This window comes from Littorina saxatilis, linkage group LG9 (assembly GCF_037325665.1).
Source record: "Littorina saxatilis isolate snail1 linkage group LG9, US_GU_Lsax_2.0, whole genome shotgun sequence".
NCBI lineage: Eukaryota > Metazoa > Mollusca > Gastropoda > Littorinimorpha > Littorinidae > Littorina > Littorina saxatilis.
The window spans coordinates 22506606-22529557 of NC_090253.1; the positions used below are offsets into that span (position 1 = coordinate 22506606).

At 44.0% G+C, this 22952-nt stretch overlaps 1 protein-coding gene across 1 annotated transcript in view; it reads left to right on the forward strand.

Moving 5' to 3' along the window:
• LOC138975607 (ATP-binding cassette sub-family C member 9-like) overlaps positions 1-22952 on the forward strand; it is a 65919-nt gene that overhangs the window by 31039 nt on the left and 11928 nt on the right. The window contains exons 12-32 of the mRNA XM_070348330.1: positions 3503-3789; positions 4257-4453; positions 4784-4889; positions 5334-5429; positions 6355-6439; positions 6694-6774; positions 7449-7586; positions 8548-8672; positions 9527-9620; positions 10843-10975; positions 11461-11780; positions 13313-13479; positions 13981-14050; positions 14909-15066; positions 16601-16693; positions 17259-17361; positions 18119-18232; positions 18818-18941; positions 20655-20785; positions 21378-21565; positions 22037-22140. Of these exons, the coding sequence (XP_070204431.1) occupies positions 3503-3789; positions 4257-4453; positions 4784-4889; positions 5334-5429; positions 6355-6439; positions 6694-6774; positions 7449-7586; positions 8548-8672; positions 9527-9620; positions 10843-10975; positions 11461-11780; positions 13313-13479; positions 13981-14050; positions 14909-15066; positions 16601-16693; positions 17259-17361; positions 18119-18232; positions 18818-18941; positions 20655-20785; positions 21378-21565; positions 22037-22140 (2914 nt within the window). The remainder of the gene's footprint in view (positions 1-3502; positions 3790-4256; positions 4454-4783; positions 4890-5333; positions 5430-6354; positions 6440-6693; positions 6775-7448; positions 7587-8547; positions 8673-9526; positions 9621-10842; positions 10976-11460; positions 11781-13312; positions 13480-13980; positions 14051-14908; positions 15067-16600; positions 16694-17258; positions 17362-18118; positions 18233-18817; positions 18942-20654; positions 20786-21377; positions 21566-22036; positions 22141-22952) is intronic.

Here is a 22952-nt window from a genome sequence, read left to right on the forward strand (position 1 = left end):
GGGAAGGTTGGTGCTTTTCATTTATGATCGGTCAACCTTACGCTTAGTCTTTTCCAGGGTTTTTGGCATTTCCTTCCAAGAGTAAGGGGGGGGGGGGGGCAGCTTGTCTGTCCCTCTACTCGGCTCGGGTTATTCAAGACTTGAGCCCCTTTCTGGGCTGTTTTTTATGGTTCAGGAGATGGGAAGAAGTGCTGAGCACAGCTTACGGGCTCTCTGATGCTTGGCGTAGCTATCGGCTATCTTTCCCCCAGGCTCAGCCCGAGCTCTTTTTCCAGGGCCTGGGCCTCCTCCTCGGCCGTTTTACGGTCTGGGAGGTTGGATGATGTCCTGCACACAGCTTACTGGTGCTCGGCTTTTGTCTTTATCAGTTTCATAGGGAGACATTGCTGCCTTCTGGCAGTATGGATCTATCTGTAACGATGGATCTAGGTCCCTTCCTGCTTTGGTGGCAACGGGACAATGCCTCTCCAGAATTTAAGAGTGAGTTTGATCTTCTTTGATCTTACCCACCGCCTGGTTGAAGTTATCTGCAAATCATGTGATTCGGCGTAAGAATATGTAATTATAATCGAAAATTTTTATCTAAATTTTGATTTGGTTAATATACTTACCCGAATCACATAAGTAATTCCCTCCCGCCTGCCCCGCTCGATCTTTTTGATATTCTATTAGTCGATTGAAGGGGTATCACGTGACCAGCACCATTGATGACGTAGTGTGCTGCATGGGACGTAACCCAGGGTGCCAGTCATGCTGGTGCAGTCACTTTTTTAGTTGGGGTTGCTCCCCTTATACCTAGACGGGGTAGCTTTTATCATAACCTAAGCATCGAAGTGGGTCAATGCAAATCATGTGATTCGGGTAAGTATATTAATCAAATCAAAATTTAGATAAAAATTTTCGATTACAGCTTGTTTTAGAGTCTCAAAAACTTTGGATGTAAACAAAGACGCGGAGTTATTTCCCTTGCGTCAACGCTACCTCTGTTGGCAAATCTATAAATAGGACGATCCAGATCAAAATGAAAATTAACATATCTCAACATTGAAGGGGTCCTAGACCACAATATTTTGCAGGGAACTTAATTTAGCATGTCTCCAGCTGTTGGTAAAGCCCTTAGCGTGTATAGTCATCGAGTACATATGGCTTTAAACTAGGGGGTTGCAAAAAGGGGATACCACTGTACTGCCAGGGAAAGTTTGACAGACTGATCAGCGTAAACCAAGAGAACAGCTGTGGAGAACAACCTATCTTACTTGTAGCTAAATTAACACTTTGCCCCTATTTCCAGGGTAAGTTTGACAGACTGATCAGCGTATGTCATTTGAGCGTTGATGCGGTAAGCTGCCGTTATGCGCCATACAGTGGAGTCCAGCTATAACGAACCTGGGTATAACGAAATCCCGCTTTTAACGAACTGCCATTGATTTCCCGGCAGACAGCCTTCTATTTCTTACTTGTTACTTTCCGACTACAACGAACCTTTTGAACTCATTTGCATAACGAACCCCTCTTATAACAAACACGTTTTCATCGCCCCAGAGCCGTTTTGTCTCTAAAAGTCACAAGGCCACAACGAACTGATGTCAATAATTGTCTCCAAAGACAAAAATACACAAACACAAGTGCACATCGCGTGATGAGCGAACTCTGAACAAACCGCGGGAGGTGCACGGAACAGCCACAGCCACTGTGTTTTCACTATTCCAATCAGCTGCTAAGCAATGACTGTGCTCAGTACACACCAGTACACATCGGGCACAAACACGTTTTCATCGCCCCAGAGCCGCTTTGTCTCTAAAAGTCACAAGGCTACAACGATCTGCCTGTGCGGCGAGATCACAGGGCAGCTGGGTGGCCTTGTTTATAGACACTCAGCGACCTTCTTCCCAGGGGTCATTGACCTAGTTTTAGCTATGAGAGGTGGTTCTCCTTTCATATATGGCTGGAGGAAGGGAGAGAGAGAGAGGGGGGTAGCTGGCTAAACTCAGTGGGGTGTCTGGTGTCACTGTCAGCAGGAAGATCATTGGAGAGAAATAGAGAGGTGCACTCTTCCACACAGTTTCCAAGCATAAGTTGTCACGGCTTTAGGGTAGGCAGCGAGGGAGAGTGAGAGTTTAGGGTAGGCAGCGAGGGAGAGTGAGAGCGGTGTTGTGTTTAGTGTATTTCCGACTGAAGAGTGAAAAGTCACTGCCACAAGATCGGCATGCAGTCAATAAAGCCAGACAAAAAGAAAATAGATAACTTGATTATGACATGCAGCTCTATGCTGCTTTTTATTCAAACTGGTTTTCAAGGTTATTCTCGCAAAGCATCTGCACATGTGCCTCTGTGCTGTGTTTGTGTGGCTGCTTTCGTATGTCAGTGCATGGTGAGTGCGGTCACTGCCTTGAGGATTTATTTTATCTCTTCTTTTCAACACCATTCATACAAATCATTTTTTACAGAACGTTTAAAGAAATATTAGGAGTTTGTTGTTATTGTTTAGTAGCCACAAGAAGTGGTTAGCATAGACTCAATCCTGTTGTTTGTGTGTCTCTGTGTGAGTGTATGGGGGAGGGGGTGGTGTGGTCACCCCTCTCGTGAGGTTGAAAACTCTACAGCGAATTACTGATATAATGAACTAAAATGCATCTCCCTTGAGATTCGTTGTACCCGGACTCCACTGTACATGGCCCAGCTCATCCGACTTCAGCGTGTTTTTATATCGGAGTGGTCCTTCTCCTAGACTTGTGGCTTTACAGGGCTGTCGAGTCCAGTCTACCCGGCTATTTGGCCATAGCTGGCTGGTTTGTTTATCTGAGGTGACCCTCCCCAGGGCTAGAGCTTATAATGCGGTTCTTGATTGCATGGTGCTCCCGTAATTGGACACCTGGGATATTTCTTGAGTGTAACAGTGCCACCTGTTACCTCGCCCCATCCTGCTGGAAGCACTGCCATTTGTGACCCTCCACCACGAAATGAGTCGCATGTCACCTCGCGCGGTTCTACGCTAGGCTTAATATAAGTCCGGGGAGTGTATGGTAACAGTGTGAGGGTCACCTTAGTCACAGGCTTATAACTCAAACAGTTGTCGCTCTTTTCTTAAACGGGTTTCACCACTGGATAGAGCATAAAAAACTCTTCGGGAAAATGTACAAATATGAAATTCATGCAAAGGTGACATGCGACTCATTTCGTGGTGGAGGGTCACATTTGGTCCGCGACTGCTTATTCGTCCTGGCAAGCCTGGCTTATCTCACAGCTAACCTCCATATCTGAAGGCCACCCCACTATCCGCCACCTGTGGACGCGCCTGGTTGGGGGTGGTCCCCCTACTTTTCCAGGCGTATAAGACAAGCTGCAGAGAAACAACCCCCCTGTCTCACTTGTAGCTAAAATGACACTTTGCCTGTATTTCCAGGGTAAGTTTGACAGACTGATCAGCGTATAAGACAAGCTGCAGAGAAAACAACCCCCCTGTCTCACTTACAGCTAAAACGACACTTTCCCCTATTTCCAGGACAAGTTTGACACCATGATCAGTGTAGACCCAGAGAGCGGCAGTCCAGAAACGATCCCCCTTCGCTCTCACCAGGGGGACGACGACTCTTGCCGCAGCGGCAGCATCATCTCTTTCAGCAGTGCAAGCGCCACCCACCGGACCCACAGTCGACAGAATTCTGGAGATTCTCTTCTAGATGTCTTTGAGTTGAAGCCTGGGAGCCTGAACCGGAACGCTACAAGCTCTGAGCTTCTGGATGTAAAGCCGTTGACTTTGATGAGAAAGTCTAGCGCTCCTGTTTTGAGGTATAGGATTGTTGGTAGAAAGTTAAATGTCTTTCTGCCTTGTTTTTTTGTTTTAATTTTGTTTAAAGCTAGAAGCCCCAAGTGCATCATCCAGTGTTATTGATACTGACCTCAGACTGATGCGTGATCTCAAACTGATGAGAAAGAATGCTTTTGAGAGGAGAATGATTCATACCTGTCAACCTGTACGGGATTCTGGGGGGTAAACAGGCCTAAAGCTGGTTTTTGTATTTAAAAAAAAAAAAAGTTGGTGTGTAAGGGATTGTTACCTTGAATACAGTTTCTAGTAATATAAATACAGGTTGGCCTTGGAGGGGGTTGACAGGTCTGATGATTATGTTTTTTCAGAGCTATTAATTTGCACAGAAAATTGCATGCAACAAATGTTGCATATAAATACTGGAGAAGAGCTTAGTTAACAACAGCACGTTCAATGAGTCCTGACAGATACATTATTCTTTTCCCAGCTCCTACGACGGACAGGGGGAATACAAGCGCAGACGGCATCACAGTGGGGTCTCTATGGGAGATTTTGAGGAGGGGAACATGGATCTTGCTTTCTTCGAGCTGCGCAACTCCATTGAAATAGTCAACGGAAACTTCTCTTGGTACTTGGAAACCAAGGAGCTAGCCTTGAAGGACATCAATGTTAAAATTCCTATGGGTGAGAACATTTTAATTTTTTATTTTTCACATGCAATCATATGTGCTTGTGCACACATGCACACACACGCAAGCCTGCGCATAAGCATGCTAGTACGCACATGTACGCACGCACAGACAGACAGACAGATACACACACACACACATACACACACACACACACACACACACACACACACACACACACACACACACACACACACACGGTCTTAAGGGAGGGAGTCTTAAATTGGGGTATCGTTTAAGGGAGGCAAAATTTCTCTCCCCCACCCTTGCAATGGACTTTGTGGTTTTTCTTTGTGTTAAATTTCTTGTCTGTTGTGTGTTGCAGGCAAACTAACAATGATCGTCGGTCAAGTGGGGATGGGGAAGTCGTCACTACTGGTGGCCATGTTGGGGGAAATGGTCAAGGTCAGCGGACGTGTTGAATGGGCAAGGTCAGTATGAACAAAAATAAAACAACCTTTTGGGTTCTTTGACTGTTTCTGAGTTCTCTTGAGAGTGTTTTGGAAAGGATGGCAGTAGATAGGTTCATTTTCCAATTTGGATGTGAATTCCTTGCAGTGGCAGTTTGAGCTAACAGACGTTTTCTGGAAATAACTCTGTGTCAGTATTTTTAAGTGGTGTGGCAGAGTATTAAGAGCCCCTTTTACAGGCAAGTAGCCTGCCAGTTGCTTTGCCTCACTTTGAAAAGCTTGGCTCAGTAAAAAAAAGTCCTGTTATTTCCGAACATCGTCTATTGAGCCATAGTGAAACCCCCCTTTGCAGGAAACCAAAAGAGGAAATCTTATAATGAAAACAAATTCACAGTTATTATGAATGGAAAATCTGACATATCAGGGTCTTATGAAAAACTCGTTCTTTTTCTTCCTTTTTATCAGTAATGTTGGAGTTGCCTACGTTTCTCAGACGCCATGGCTGCTCAACACCTCGCTGCGAGAAAACATCTTGTTCGGAGCACCTTATGTCTGGAGAAAGTAAGCATACTCTTTACTCTTTCCTCACTGAATTATGCTGTGATGCTAAACTGACATTTGTTTTCGAACTCTGATTTTAGTAAGCATACAAACTACGTCTCACTCGGAGCAAGAGAATGCATGCGCAACACTTAAGACTTAAGTATAAGTATAATCAAACGTGGACTGATACAACTCAAGTGAATTCTTTTATAAATGCAGGTTTGACCAGGCTTTTACACCCCTGGCTTGGCAATTGTAAGACATGCTAGTGAATGTGCAGGGAAGGCCTCATCATGAAGTGGTTAACAAAAAGTTTATCTGGATGGTCTGTCTGCTAAAGACAACATACGACCAAACCATTAAAAAACATTTTGATCTTACTTGCAAAGTTACATCAGCAAAAATGCAGCTCCAGTTCACCTCAGTATTCTTCTTCTTCTTCAGCGTTCCAGAATTTTCTGGTTACGTGTGAGCTCGTTTGCCCATTTGGGTTCCCCAAACTATACTCTGAGAGCATAGTCAGCTTCACTCCGCTTTCGTTGAGTAGGCATGCTGGGTATTTTCGTGTTTCCATAACCCACCGAACTCTGACATGGATTACAGGATCTTTTCCGTGCGCACTTGGTCTTGTGCTTGTGTGTACACACGCAGGAGATTAAGTCACTAGCAGGTCTGCACATAAGTTGACCTGGGAGATCGGAAAAATCTCCACTCTTAACCCACCAGGCGGCAGCGACCGGGATTCGAACTCACGACCTCCCGATTAGGAGGCCGACGTCGTACCACCATGCCACTGCACCTGTCTACCTCAGTATTCAAAAACTAGACCTATTGCCTATCGTCTTTAAAGGTAACCTACTAGGCTGTGCATCTGTTGTATCAATTCTTTTGAAACATCAATGTGCAAGTTGTTCAAATGCTAATGAAAGTGCTGTATGTTCAGGTACAAGAAAGTGATTGCAGCATGTGCCTTACAACCAGACTTGGATCAACTCCCAAACTCCGATCTCACAGAAATAGGGGAAAAGGTGAGAACACAGTCATATTTCTAAGATACTCTTAAACATATGAGGCAGAGCACAGTGCTACCTGCACTCTTTTGTAGTCTCTGCTAGCCGCCTAAATATGAGTGTTTGTCGGACTCTGACGTCACATGGCTCAAAGAAGGGAAATTGAATGTTCAATTGATACATTTAGTGATGTACGTATTGTTTGTAAGTTGAGAGCTATATATGTTAGTGCTTAAGATGGTGCGGTAATGTCCAGTATGTTGTGTTTTCAGGGCATCAACCTGAGCGGAGGACAGAAGCAGCGTGTGGCTATCGCCAGGGCCCTGTACTCCACTGCAGACACTGTCCTCATGGTGAGGCCGCAAAAAAAAAAAAAAAGAACAAAACAAAAGAAAAAAAAGAAAGAAAAAAGGAATTGGTTGAAGAGATGGTGTAAGTAGAGGAAGATGGGAGAGCAGCAGTTTGAACTCAAAACTGGGAAACTTGGCCTCGATACTGAAGGATTAAGAGACGTAACCACAATTTTACGGAAGGAAATTTGCGGCACACACTCTTTGGCTCGTTTTCATGGACTCAAAGGTTTAAAAACAGACAGGAAAACAAAGTCTGGACCCAAAAAAAGAAAGAAAAGTATTCCTTGCACACCTAAAATCCTGAAAGAGAAATGCGTATGAATTAGGGGTCTCTTTGAAGACAAGACATTGGGTGAGGTATTAATGAAAATATTAAACATTTTGTAAATGTTATGTTTGGAAACTCTTTATCTGTTAAACGTTTATGGTATGCAGAGTTTGTAAAATCAAATTTGTTTGTGAAACTTTTGAAAAATGAGGATGACGATGGCTTATTATCCAATAACCTACCTTTCTTATTTATTGATTCTTCATTTCAATGCTTGTTAATTATTCTCTCAGGTGCCAGGAGATTGGTTTTGTATAACTCTCACTTACTCTTGTTGAAGTCTATATTTAGAGCACTTTCGTCCTTTTGTTTCTCGGACGTGTAGCTATAATTCATTGTTTTTCAGGATGACCCCTTGTCGGCACTGGACTCCCACACAGGGCGTCACGTTTTTGAGGAGGCCATCATGAAACGCATGGTCAAGCGTCGGAGAACGGTCATCCTGGTGTCCCATCATGTGCAGTACCTACCTCACGCCAGTCAGGTAAATTAACCTTTGAAGAATGGAGAACTATCCCCAAAAAGTAGTTACATGACTGCCTCATCCGATATTTCCTGCCCAGCTTTTTATCCCTTCCCTCTCCACCCCACCCCCCCCCCCCCCACTCCATGCCCTTCCTCCACTACCATGATATATATCATTTTGTCCAACTAAAACTAGTCATGCAAAGTTAATTTGGATCCAAGATTTGATGTTACAGTCGAACCTGTGTATAAGAACCACGGAAGGGACCGACCCAAAGTGGTCGTTTTAGACAGGTGGTCACTATTGACAGGTGAATTGTTATTACAGTTGAACCTGTGTATAAGAACCAGCGAAGGGACCGACCCAAAGTGGTCGTTTTTGACAGGTGAATTGTTATTACAGTCGAACCTGTGTATAAGAACCACGGAAGGGACCGACCCAAAGTGGTCGTTTTAGACAGGTGGTCACTATTGACAGGTGAATTGTTATTACAGTTGAACCTGTGTATAAGAACCACCGAAGGGACCGACCCAAAGTGGTCGTTTTAGACAGGTGGTCACTATTGACAGGTGAATTGTTATTACAGTTGAACCTGTGTATAAGAACCAGCGAAGGGACTGACCCAAAGTGGTCGTTTTAGACAGGTGGTCACTAAAAACAGGGGAATTGTTATTAAACATTTTTTTAAAATCTCATTGGGGATCCTTTTGGGTTGTCCTAATGGGCAGGTGGTCGTTATCAAGAGGTGATCACAAGGGCAGGTTCAGCTGTACCGATGTTTTAAGGTACAGTGGAACCCTCTTTTAAGACCCTGTTTTTTCAGACTTTCTGTTCCTAACCTCCGTAAATTTACCTCCGTTTTAAGACTCCTTCCTTTTTTCAGGTCTGATTTTTTCAGATTATATTAAGGTCTTAAAAGGGGGGTTCCACTGTATTCTTCGTGGTGATACATGTGACATGACGTGACGTGTGTTTGCAGGTGGTAGTGATGGTGGACGGCACGGTGTACTACCAGGGCAAGGTGGGGGAGGTGAAGAAGTTTGACCCAGATCTCTACGAGTCCTGGCGCAAAACCATCAAGGATGCCAGAGCCGCTGAACACAAGTCAGTACATTTTGCTTGGGAGACCGTTTTCTCCACAAAGGGGAGAAGAGAGAAACGGGAGAGTGTGAAAGAGAAAGCATGTATGAACGAACAAACGAATGTTTTTTTGCTTAGGCCGTTAGCCCATTGCAAAGGTAACAGTGGGACAAGGAAAGGGAGGAGAGGGGGATGTGGGTCACGAACGAAAACGAAAAACCAAGAAAACCATGTCCATGATTCTGAGACATTATTCAAGTCTTTGACTGATCACAGTCCAATGTTTTTTGCGAAAGAATTCCGAAGAAAGAGTGTGAAAGAGAGAGGTGGAAGTGAAAAGAGAGTGTGTATACAAATAAGGGACAGTGGAAGATGCAATGAAACAAATCAGAGGCAGAACAACAAGAAGAACCATTTAGCTGTAGGGGTGGAGTGGAGCAGAGTGACACCCCTCTTTTCAGAAAATCAGGCTAAAAAAGGGAGGGAATGTTAAAACAGGGACAAGTTCACAGGGTTTTTGAACAGAAAATGTGTGAAAGCAAGGTCTTAAAAACAGGGAAATCTTAAAAGAGTAGTTCTGTGTTGGGGAAGAGAAAATCAAAAAGAAACGGAGAGATCAGTTGAAAAAATCACTCCTATGTGTCCTTCCGTCATTCTCAGACCTTTCTGCAAGACAAGTCGACAAATTCACTAAATGTAATAACTTTGCTTTCTTCCACTTGGTTTTAGTTTCAGGTTTTGGCATCCCCCCAAATTTGAGAATTCATGCAAATGCCTGCCTCTTCCTTCCATCTTTGTAATGGGAACCATTGTCCCTTCTTCATGCACCTTTGATTGTTACACAAGTTTATTGAAATGTACTGTCTATCTATTTCCAGGGCAGAGACAGGGGAGCATTTACCATTGGAACGGAAACACAGTGGCAGCAGTGCAGTGGGACACGATCTCCTGTCTCGACCAGTGTCTGTACAGGTAGCTGTGTTTCTATTGGATTTGGGTATTATTTTTTTCCCACGAAAGTGGCGTAAGGCTGCCTAAATGGTGGGGTAAAAACGGTCACACACTTAAAAACATGGGAGTTTCATCCCATGAACGCAGAAGAAGAAGAAGGTATTATTTTGGTTGCTAAAGCAATCTTCTTCTTTTTTGAAAGCCTGCGCGTGTAGTAATGCAAATAGAAGCCGTGCTCCTTGTATAGCCTGCTGTATCCAAAAGAAACAGTTGCAGATGTGAAGACTACTCATGAAAAACAGTGTTGAAAGCTTTCTTTTGACACAGAATGTGAGAATAACCATCTTCTTTCTCCTTGTCCTCTTCTTGTTATTTTCTTCCACGTTCATCTATTGAAAAGCTGTTTTTGTGTCCTCAGTTTGGAAATGGTGACACACTAAAGAATCGCCTGCAGATTCTTCCCTCGAATGAAATTGCTGTGATGTTTAATGACCAGTACCCAGAGAAATTGTTTTCTTCCGTCCATGATAGACCAATTGTGGAAATAACTCTGTCAGGGTTGTATGGGTTTTGAAAGAGTGAATTATCTGGGAAAATATGAGGCAAATGGGCGGTTCTGGTGAGGTTATGCCCCTTCTTTCTTTCGGCTGGTAACAGGCGGAACCTCGCTGCAAAATCACACGAGAAAGGAAAAAAACATGCATTGGTCCCAAATAGCATGTCGCTTTGGTAACAGTTCGTGTGTAAGTCCTGCATTTTATACGGTAAAAAGACAATGGTAACAGGCGGAACCTCGCGGCAAGATCACAGGAGCTGTCTCGCGTTATCACCTCAGAAGCGCTCATTGCTAGCGAGGGGTGTGTCTCCCAATGGTCCTTGTCCATGTATGGAGACAGGCTGCTCGCTAGTAAGTGGCCTATAATGTCAGGCAGGAAGGCATGCCTAATATTTTCTAAACGTGTTTACTCTTACACAACCCATACAAACTTGACAGAGTTATTTCCCCAAATCGTCTACAGTGGAACCCCCTTTTAAGACCCTGTTTTTTAAGACCTTCTGTTCATATCCTCTGTGAAAGTACCCCCATTTTAAGACTCCCTCCTTTTGAAGACCTGATTTTCTCAGATTTTTGGAGGTCTTAAAAGGGGGGTTCCTCTGTATTACCAATGTATTTCATCAAGGTGTGGGCCGTATGGAACAGCTTTTCATGTAATTTTATGCGCATCCTCATCATGTGTTTCAGTCCCAGCTGAACGTGCCTGTGGTGACGATCAACGCGCGCAAGATGTCGCAGATGTCACACATGTCTGTCATGACGGAGGCCAGCAACGAGGAACAGGCAGACCAGGAAGAAGAGGAGGAGAAGGATCCACCTGGTAAGATGGAAATGCTCGTGTATATAGTGTGGATGTGTGTGTGTGTGTGTTTTGTGCGTGTGTGTCTGTGCTGTGGTTTTGTGTGTGTGTGTTGTGTTTTGGTGTGTGTGGTTGTGCCTGTGTGTTTGTGTGTGTGTGTGCTTGTATGTATGAGTCTGTATGGTTATGTTTTACTGTGTGTGACTTTGTGTGTCTGTCTGCCTCCATGTGTGTTTGCATGTGTGTTTGTGTGTGGCTGTGGTTAAAGCTGTGTGTGTGTGTGTGTGGCTGGCATGTCTGCACATTAAGAACAAATACCTTATCAAATGTTTTCTTCAGATTCTAAAGTAGAAAACACAAACTGCAGCTTTATCACCAGAAGTTGACTTTGCTATTCTCAGTATATGCAGAAAAGCAGCAATACTTCAATAACCAGGAATCACACAGTCCACAGGTAAATTGTCAAAGTAATTCTAATCAAACCAATTTTTTTGTTCTCAAAGCAGACGTCACAGATGAAAAGGGTCACATGATCAAACAGGAGCACAAAGAAACGGGCGCCGTGGCGATGTCGGTCTACTTTCGCTACTTCAAAGCCTGTTCCATTCCACTCTGTATCGTCAGCATCATCTTCCAGATCATCTATCACGCTCTGCTGGTTTTCGCCAACTTTGTGCTGGCCAAGTGGTCCACAGAGTCAGAGAAATACGTGCGAATGAGCCGAGATGGATCTACCGCCTCCGGTGGTCTTCCGTACGTTGCGAATGGGAATGGGAGCGGAAGCGTTGTCGTGTCTTGGAACATCACCACGCCGTCACCTGTTCAGGTTTGTTTACTGTGTGTGTTGATGTGAATTATACAGTGGAACCTCTCTTTTAAGACCTGTATAAATCTTGAGAAAATCAGGTCTTAGAAATAGGAGGACATCTTAGAATGGGGGTAAGTGTATTTTTTGTTTGTTCGTTCATGGGCTGAAACTCCCACGGCTTTTACGTGTATGTCCGTTTTTACCTCGCTATTTAGGCAGCCACACACCGCTTTCGGAGGAAGCATGCTGGGTATTTTCATGTTTCTATAACCCACCGAACTCTGACATGGATTACAGGATTTTTTCGTGCGCACTTGGTCTTGTGCTTGCGCGTGTACACACGGGGGTGTTCGCGGACACCGAGGAGAGTCTGCACACAAAGTTGACTCTGAGAAATAAATCTCTCGCTGAACGTGGGGACGAACTCACGCTGACAGCGGCCAACTGGATACAAATCCAGCGCGCTACCGACTGAGCTATATCCCCGCCCGGGGTAAGTGTATGGGTGTTATGAACAGAAAATCTGAATAATCAAGGTCTTAAAAAAAGATGGTCTTTAAAAAAGGTGGTCTTGAAAGGGAGGTTCCACTGTATTATACACTGTTTTAAGTATACAGGGAGGGGGAGGGTGTTGTTAATTTGATGGTCCTAACCAGAGAATTGCAGGATAATTTGAGGTTGTGAAAGTTGGGCAAGTTAGTATCAAACATTCTCATGCACTTTTCACTGTGTCTGAAGATTTTTAGGAAAGTGGAGCATCATAGTAGACTGGCCTGCAGCATGTTCTGGCTATTGTCGTATTGATAGAACCTATTTTGGTGTCTCTTTTGCACTTTTCACTGTGTCTGAAGATTATAGGAAAGTGGAACATCACAGTAGACTGGCTGTAGCATGTTCTGGCTAATGTCGTATTAATAGAACCTATTTTTGTGTTTCTTTTAAATATTTGATGGAGAAACCAAGGTTAGCATTTTGACACGGAAGTTAAGCACAATTGGATTAGATGGCTTGAAGATGCGTTGGTGATCCTTGAGTGATTCTGATATTGTTTATGACTTGTGCTCTCGTTGTTTTCATCAACAGTCTTTGATGTGTCTTGAACATGACTGCAGCTCACTGCCAGCTGGTATATTTTAATGCTTCAAGTTTTGTATAATGTTGTACATTTTTTTGAGAGTTAATAGTTCTGTTATTTGTTATACTTTTTTGAGTTTTGTTCTATTTGAAACTTTGCCATCCAGAGAATGGAGGCTTCAGTTATGCATTCACAGTACAATGTACTGGGTTTCAGATCATTAGCAGATACACACTTATAACACCCAACACACCTCTGTAACCCCCAACTCCTATCATGCTTTTTTCTTGTGATCATCAATACTGTGCTTCAATTTTTCTGACACATTCAGATCACACACAATCATTTCTTGTAAAGTGTGAATACATCCGGTTTCCTCTTCGCCAATTAACATGCAGGTTAGCTTTTGTCCTTTTGTACAGTACTGAAAGTTGTTCAGTTTCAGGATTAATGTATTTTCTGTTGTCTTTTTCAGGGTGAATCCTTAGATCCTTCTTACTATGTCATTATTTACTCGACCGTATGTTCAACATCTGTCATCGCTGCTTTTCTCGCTACTTTTATCGTCCTCGTCTCTGGCACCTATGGTGGCAAGGTGCTCTACATCAACATGCTGCGTAACGTCATCCATCTCCCCATGAGGTAAGTGTATGATGATGAGTGTTTGGGATGTGTGTATCTCTCACCAACATGCATGCTCACACGTGTATGCGTGTGTGTGTGTGTGTGTATGTGTGCGTGCCTGCATGTGTGTTTGTGTGTGTGACCGTGTCTGTGTGACTCCAACATGCATGCACACACGTGTGTGTGTGTGTGTATGAGTGTGTGTGTGTGTGTATGCGTGCCTGCATGGAACATGATGTGTGTTTGCGTGTGTGACAGTGTGTGTGTGTGTCTCTCTCGCCAACAAGCATGCTCATGTGTGTGTTCATGTGTGTGTGTGTGTGTGTGCCTGCGTGTGTGTTTGTGTGCGCGTGCCTGAGTGTGTGTGCATGCGCGTATTTCTGCATGTGTGTATGCGAGCCAGGCTACTGAGCCTTATTTGTTTGGCCTTGTCATCGGAAACAAACCTCTTTGGGTGGTGACAGCACTGTGTGAATTTGTTTTTATGATGTTCTATTTTCTCAAATGTCTGTGTTTCAGGTTCTTTGATACAAACCCAAGTGGGAGAATCCTCAACCGATTTTCTGCTGATATCACCGCAATAGATCAGGTTAGATTCTTTAAAATTCTATTTGTGATGAGTTAATTTACATACAGGTAAAGATTACATCAATGATACACCTCTGCTCGGGTAGGTTTGCGGTGATGGGAGGATGGGTTGGCCGGTTAGTGACAGGGCTTGCGCTCTGAGTATTCTGAACTAGAGAATGCTTCAACAACAAGATCACAATGGGGTTTTGTTTTAAGTTCCTTGATCATGTTCCTGCATACTGATTCTGAATGTTAGAACAACGTTTCTTTAACTTGATCAGGCTTCTCTGTCTTTGTGTTTCCTTTCCTCTCTCTCTCTCTCACTCTGCCTCTTTATCTCCATCTCTTCTTTTCTTGTTTTCTTGTTTGTCTTTCTTGCGCTCTCTCGCGATCTCTCTCTCTCTCCCTCCCCCCCCCCCCCCCCCCCTCTCTATCTCTCTCTCTCAGTCAGTTCCCCTCTCTCTCTCTCTCTCTCTCTCTCTCTCTCTCTCTCTCTCTCTCTCTCTCTCTCTCTCTCTCTCTCTCTCTCTCTCTCTCTCTCTCTCCCCCCCCCCCCTCCCACCCGCACTCTCTTTCAGTCAGTTAGTCTCTCTCTCTCTCTCTTTGTGTACTGTACACTTTTACACATTGTTCATAACAAATTGCAATGCATTTTGCAGAAACTAGCCAGTTTCATCGAGAACTTGCTTCACTGTGTTGTACTGCTTGTCTGCTGTACGCTTTTACACATTTTTCATACTCATAATTTATTGCGATGCATTTTTCAGAAACTAGCCAGTTTCATCGAGGACTTACTTCGCTGTGTGCTGTACTGCTTGTCTGCTGTACGCTTTTACACATTTTTCATACTCATAATTTATTGCGATGCATTTTTCAGAAACTAGCCAGTTTCATCGAGAACTTGCTTCGCTGTGTGCTGTACTGCTTGTCTGCCGTCATTCTCAACTGCGTGGTGACGCCATGGTTCCTCATGGCCGCCGCCCCCCTCGCCATTATCTACTACCTGCTGCAGCGATTCTTTAGGAGCACCTCAAGGTGTGTGTGTGTGTCTGTGTGTCTGTGTGTGTGTGAGCTCTCTCTTTCTCGTGTGTGTGTGTGTGGGTGTGTGTGTGAGCTCTCTCTTTCTCTCTCCTTTTAACTGTATATAGGTGGGTGGAAGTTCGCACAGTGGTACCACCCTTTGAAGACCTCCCAATTTAAGACTTCCCCCTTTTTTTAAGACCTTGGTTTTTCAAAAATCCAAAATCAGATTGACTGCCAGCGTTCCAAAATTCAGATGTAAATCGTCGTCGTTCTGGAATTTTGCCGTAACTCGATTCTTGTCGATTTTGGTTTTGTGTGTGCTTTCGACTAAGTAAATCATTCTCCATGAGAAATATTCTCTAAAATATGATGGACAATACATGATTGAACATTCTTTTATCTTTCTAACCATACATGGTACAAATATAAACACTATTGCATTTATAATAAAATTAATCAGTTTTGGCCTTCTGCTGAAAAGCTATTTAGAATGAGACAAAATGTAACGTTTTGTTTTGTCAACAATCAACGTTCCAGTTATCTACCATTCTTTCTTTTTTTTTCTTGGTTTTTCAGATTGTCTGTCCATAACCTCGCAGATCCACCCCTGTTTTAAGAATTCCTCCTTTTTATAAACTGATTTTCTGAGATTTGTTTTAGGTCTTCAAAGTGGGTTCCACTGTATTTGGGGGGGAGAGCTGGGAGATACAATCTCTTCCCCTTTAAGATCTTCAGAAGATCTTCTTCTTCTTCTTCTGCGTTCGTGGGCTGAAACTCCCACATACACTCGTGTTTTTTGCACGAGTGGAATTTTACGTGTATGACCGTTTTTTTACCCCGCCATTTAGGCAGCCATACGCTGTTTTCGGAGGAAGCAAGCTGGGTATTTTCGTGTTTCTATAACCCACCGAACTCTGACATGGATTACAGGATTTTTTCGTGCGCACTTGGTCTTGTGCTTGCGTGTACACACGGGGGGTGTTCGCGGACACCGAGGAGAGTCTGCACGCAAAGTTGACTCTGAGAAATAAATCTCTCGCCGAACGTGGGGACGAACTCACGCTGACAGCGGCCAACTGGATACAAATCCAGCGCGCTACCGACTGAGCTACATCCCCGCCCCTTCAGAAAATCTGAGAAATGTTTTGGCCTAAAAAGAGAGCCAGTCTTAACCCTTTTCCCCCAGAGCGCCTAATATCGCTCGCTCGAGCTTCAATATATATAAGCAGAACCCTGTAACACGCGTTATACATAACGCTACCCATAACACATATCTGTTTCCATTTTTACTGGTGTTTGAGCATTTATCTTTTCGGAAAACTCACAGTTGTTACTTTGTTGTGATTTTCTTTTCAATTTTGAAATTGACTGAGTTACTTTTTTGCCATAGGGGGAAATGGGGAGGGGGTCAGCAGGTGGGTGATCAATATTAAACACTTCCATGTCTGGTCAGTGCAACTCTTGTTGCTCTGAGCTTTCCACAGGCAGGAAGCGACCTGAATTTCTCAGCAGTGGAATAATAATAAAAGTTGTGTATGTGTTTCAGAGAGTTGCAGCGGCTTGACAGCGTCACCAAGTCACCTATATTCTCTCACTACTCTGAAACCTTGTCAGGGCTGATAACCATCCGAGCTTTCAGGTACAATGCACACACTGCACTCTTCATTCATTTTCTTTTGGGGGGAATGCTTACTAAATGTTCTGTTAAAACTAGATTTTTTTGGTGGTATTCCAACACCTCTACTTTGTCTTTGACTAAACTGTAATCTCGCGGTACACGGCATATTTTAAATGCTGTAATCTTCTGTGAAAGAGCCAGTCAGAAGTAAAGGCCAATTCTTCTTCTTCTTCTTCTGCGTTCGATGTTGATGGCCGTGCTAAATCCTCAGACCAGTGGCTGCCAGGAAGTCCGCAGTAAAAAAGGCCAATTGAATGTCCAAGTTACGATGAAAGTTGCTTGTTCATTCAAAGCTGCCTATCATCTAAGGTGCCGGGAGACGGATTCAGCATAGCATGTGAACATTTAGTCGTATATTTAGAATGTTTATGTCTCAATGTTGTTTTTATCTAATTGTCAGCAACTTGAGCATTAAGTGAGCTTTTCGGAAAGTAAACCTTTTTGTGTGTGATTGAAATAGGATAAATATAAATCAAGAAATTGATAAAGATTAAATTACGTAACCTGTGTGTTGTTCTGATGCCAGGGCGGAGCGAGAGTTCTGGCGCCGTGCGATGCAGGCCATCGACACGAACGTCACTCCCTTCCTCTTCCTCCACACTGCTAATCGCTGGCTAGGCATCAGACTGGTGAGTTGTGCTGATTTGTGTCCAAACTCTTGTCTCTATGCTTGTGCAAGCCTGTGCACAGAGCTCTGCCTTTTGGTTTTGACACTTTTCTTATTTGTGGACAGGGGTATACACAAGTTACGCAAAGGAATAGACAGGCAGACCCAAAAAGATGCAGACGGACAAAGAAACGGATGTATCGACACAGACATGCAGACACACATTCTCTCTCTCTCTCTCTCTCTCTCTCTCTCTCTCTCTCTCTCTCTCTCTCTCTCTCTCTCTCTCTCTCTCTCTCTCTCTCTCTCTGTCCTTTCCTCTCCCCCCCCCCCCCCCCCCCCTCTCTCTCTCTCTCCCCCCCTCTCTCTCTCTCTCTCTCTTTTTTTTTCTTTTTCTTTATTTTCTTCTGTTTGTTGACCCTATATTAGGGCGAGGGCTGGATGTAAAAAAGCAATATTCTTGCTTATCTATTACCCTCGATAATAAAGATTTTGTCTTGTCTTGTCTTGTCTTGTCTCTCTCTCACTGTGCAGTTATTTAAGCAATGTCTTTTCCTTTTTTAAATTAATGAAAATAGATAAGATTTGCTGACTTCTTTTTATTTTTTTAATTTTGAATGAATGATTTTTTGTATAAACTTTACCAGCTACAACAATCTTTTCGCTCAAATACATACCGTTAAATTGAACTTTGTTTTGATATTGCTGAGTTATCAACCTCTTCTTCGGTCATATGATAGAAGAAGACTAATATCAATTCTGTGCTAAATGTGTTGCAGGACTACATGAGCTGTTTGCTAGTGTTTGCTTCAGCCACTGCCAGTCTCAGCGCTGGTATCACTCACTACATCGAACCTGCCTTCATTGGTCTCTGTATCACATACGCTTTGATGGTGAGTCTGTCTCTGTACGTCATCTCTCGAACTTTGTGTATGTGTTGGTCTGTCTGCTTTTTTTGTCTGCATGCATGAACGTTTGTGTGTGTATGTCTCATTCCTGGTTCAATATATGTCCATATGATGTGACAAGTGTTTCTCAGTCTGTGTGCAAGAAAATCTACAACAAAAGCAAAGAAAATGGAAATAAATAAAATGCAAAATAGTGATCAAAGGAAAATGGCATAGCTTCTAAACCTTATAGCAGAAAGGTTGGAAGTGTTGATCGCCTTGCTGCATGAATGAGTTTGTGTTTGTTTTTGTTTGTGTCCCTGAGTGACTGTATTATAGTGGCGTACAGTCACACCTGTCTATAACATATTAACAACCACCCGAGGAACAATCAAAAAGTGTTCGTTAAAGACAGGCGATCACTATGGAATCCTGAATTATATAGAGACATAAAACATTAAAAGTTTTGGAACCTTAGTATGAGTGGTTGTATTGAACAGGTGGTTGTTATCGAGTGATGGTGGCCAGGGAAGGTTCCACTGTACAACAGTTACATCTCTTTTCAAAGCTCTGTGTTTTTTTGTTTGCCAGGTGTCGGGTCAGCTGAACTGGATCGTGAGGATTTCTACAGAAGTAGAGATGGCCATGAACGCCGTAGAGAGGGTGTTGGAGTATACTGATATTCCTCCTGAAACCACAGACACAGATGGAGAGAGTGAGTTGCTTTGTAGTGTCTGTCTGTCTGTCTGTCTGTCTGTCTGTCTGTCTGTTTATTTGCATCTGCTCGTGCGAATGCTTGAGTGTATGAGCCCACACCCTCGGGTCAGGGAAAGTCAGCAATCAGGTCACACGTTAAAGGACACACTGCAATGAACAGTTAATTAGTTAAGTATGGAGAATTAAACCAGGCATTCTTAATATTTTTTCTTGTTTAAGCTTTTTATACTGGATAAGAAACTGTCAGCAGGTCAGACCTACTGTTTATATCATTCGACAGCTGTAAAAAGTCTTCAGTCCTTTGTGTAGACTACATGACAGTACAGTGGAACCCCCCCCCCCCCCCCCCCCCCCCCCAATTGGAGACTCTCCCCCTTCTTTTATTAATATGTAAAGCGCGGAGAGCACAGTTCATTGTGGTTCGCGCTATATACTGTGCACCTTGAGTCGCCTTGTGCTGAGATATATGCGCCTTACAAATTCTCGTATTATTCTTAAAACCTTCATTTTATTCAGATTTTCTGTTCATATCATCTGTAAATCTATCCCCATGTCAAGACTCCCTCCTTATTAAGACCTGGTTTTTCACAGATTTTTTTGGGGGGTTCCACTGTTCATGTATTGGGTGGCCGAGTGGTAACGACTGGGTGGCCGGGTGGTAACGACTGGGTGGCCGGGTGGTAACGACTGGGTGGCCGAGTGGTAACGACTGGGTGGCCGAGTGGTAACGACTGGGTGGCCGGGTGGTAACGACTGGGTGGCCGAGTGGTAACGACTGGGTGGCCGGGTGGTAACGACTGGGTGGCCGGGTGGTAACGACTGGGTGGCCGAGTGGTAACGACTGGGTGGCCGAGTGGTAACGACTGGGTGGCCGAGTGGTAACGACTGGGTGGCCGAGTGGTAACGACTGGGTGGCCGAGTGGTAACGACTGGGTGGCCGAGTGGTAACGACTGGGTGGCCGAGTGGTAACGACTGGGTGGCCGAGTGGTAACGACTGGGTGGCCGAGTGGTAACGACTGGGTGGCCGAGTGGTAACGACTGGGTGGCCGAGTGGTAACGACTGGGTGGCCGAGTGGTAACGACTGGGTGGCTGAGTGGTAACGACTGGGTGGCCGAGTGGTAACGACTGGGTGGCCGAGTGGTAACGACTGGGTGGCCGAGTGGTAACGACTGGGTGGCCGAGTGGTAACGCACTTGCGCTCGGAAGCGAGAGGTTGCGAGTTCAACCCTCGGTCAGGGGGTTAGCAATTTTCTCCCCCCTTTCCTAACCTAGGTGGTGGGTTCAAGTGCTAGTCTTTCGGATGAGACGAAAAACCGAGGTCCCTTCGTTGTACACTACATTGGGGTGTGCACGTTAAAGATCCCACGATTGACAAAAGGGTCTTTCCTGGCAAAAATGTATAGGCATAGATACAAATGTCCACCAAAATACCCGTGTGACTTGGAATAATAGGCCGTGAAAAGTAGGATATGCGCCGAAATGGCTGCGATCTGCTGGCCGATGTGAATGCGTGATGTATTGTGTAAAAAAAATTCCATCTCACACGGCATAAATAAATCCCTGCGCCTTGAATATGTGCGCGATATAAATTGCATAAAATAAAATTAAAAAAATAAAATAATAAATCCCTGCGCTTAGAACTGTACCCACGGAATACGCGCGATATAAGCCTCATATTGATTGATTGATTGTATTCTGCTCTGCTACAGAACCAGATGTCTACGATGACTCCTGGCCCTCTAAAGGCAAGGTGGTGTTCCGACACGTCACTCTGACGTATGACGAGGAACTGGACCCTGTGCTCAGCAACGCCTCCTTCATCATCAACCCAGGGGAAAAGGTTGGTACAGTGCTACCTGTCATGAAAGGACACCCTTGGGGTGAGCCAAAAGTCTCCCTTCTTGGCAGGTGTCCTTCCGTAACAGGTACATTTGAATAGAGTTGATAAATAAAGGGACAGCAGGGGTCCTCTATTTAGAGGCGTACTTTCATTGAAGGGGTCTTACGTACAAGAGGTAAAGTTAGTTGTAGTAGATGATGGGAGAAGTAGCCTTGTGGATAAGACACCGGCCTCCCATGCGGAAGGTCGCGTGTTGAAATCCAGGCTGGCCTGGTGGGCAAAGGGTGGAGATGGATTTGATCTCCCAGGTCCTCTAATGTGCAGATTTGCTAGTGGCTTATCTCCCTTCGTGTGTACACGCAAACACAAGACCAGGTGTGCACGGAAAAGATCCTGCAATCCATGTCAGAGTTCGGTAAATACCCACCATGCTTTCCCCGAAAGCGGTGTATGGCTGCCGGAATGGCAGGGTAAAACCGGTCATGCACGTAAAAACTGACTCGTGCAAAAACATGTGTGACTGTGGGAGTTTAATTCAGCCCATGAACGTAGAAGAAGAAGAAATATCAGTTTATTTGTATTCTGTCTTCAGGTGGGAGTGTGTGGACGGACAGGCAGCGGGAAATCGTCAACAGTGCTGGCGCTGTTCCGAATCCTGACAATCTCTGGCGGCGAGATCCTCATCGACGACACTGACATCTCTCGTGTACCCTTGCATCATCTTCGTTCTCGCCTGTCCATCATCCCACAAGACCCTATGCTCTTCTCAGGAACTTTACGGTTGGTAACTTTTCTTTCTGTGTGTTCTTGGCTGAATGGTTTGTTCTTTGTCTCTGTTCTGTCTGTCTCACTTCTTCTGTCTGTCTCACTGTGTTTCTCTCTCTCCCTCTCTCGGTTTGTCATGACATGATTTGTTTAGGGGGGGGGGGGGGGTGGGGGAGGGGTGCGTATAAGGCAATAATTTGTGTTGAGTCGAGCCCAAAATCCCTGTAACACCTCAGGCACATACATCACCTCTTTTATTTTACTCCAGTTCGGTGGTGAAAGGATTTTGTGACAAAGAAGTTAGAAAGAAGTGTCTGTTCTGAGAGAAATTGGGGTAGTGCTGGGTTGGGGATGGGGATGGGTGGGGGTGGAGCAGGGGAAATGGGAGGAGAGTGTTAAGTGGATGAGGGGGGTGGGTGAGTAAGAAACCACTTGAAAGAAGATTAGAACACAACTTGTCAAGACGAAAACAAAATTTGTTTTCAGGTTCAACTTGGACCCAGACAACAAGTGGACGGACGACAGGTTGTGGCAAGGGCTGGAATCTGTACAGATGAAAGATACCATACAGGCCTTGCCAGAAAAACTGGGTTAGTGCCACATGCACTTGTTTTCTTCTCTCTGCATGGGTGGGATTCTTCCGGTATATGCCGCAAATCCAAAATCAATTATGGCCTTTTTTCTTTCTCTTTACATTTAGTCAAGTTTTGACTAAATGTTTTAACGTAGAGGGGGGAATTGAGACGAGGGTGTGGTGTATGTGTGTCTGTCTGTCTGTCTGTCTGTCTGTCTGTGCTAAACTACTGGACCAATCTTTATGAAATTTGACATGAGAGTTCCTGGGAATGATATCTCCAGACGTTTTTCATTTTTTCGATAAATGTCTTTGATGACGTCATATCCGGCTTTTTGTAAAAGTTGAGGCGGCACTGTCACACCCTCATTTTTTAATCAAATTGATTGAAATTTTGGCCAAGAATTATTCGACGAAGGCCGGACTTCGGTATTGCATTTCACCTTGGTGGCTTAAAAATTGATTAATGACTTTGGTCATCAAAAATCTGAAAATTGTTAAAAAAATTTTTTTTAGATAAAACGATCCAAATTTACGTTCATCTTATTCTTCATCATTTCCAGATTCCAAAAACATATAAATATGTTATATTTGGATTAAAAACAAGCTCTGAAAATTAAAAATAGAAAAATTATGATCAAAATTAAATTTCCGAAATCAATTTAAAGCTGTGGTCTATTTATGACTTTCCGGGGCTACGAGGTTGAAAAATAGGGATACAATCATGTACAGAATTCTGTACAGCAAACGCTTGAATTTTGCAGGGATAACATCCGGTTTGCTCTCTCAAGACTGATCATATTATATCTTCAAGAGAGATCAAGGGGA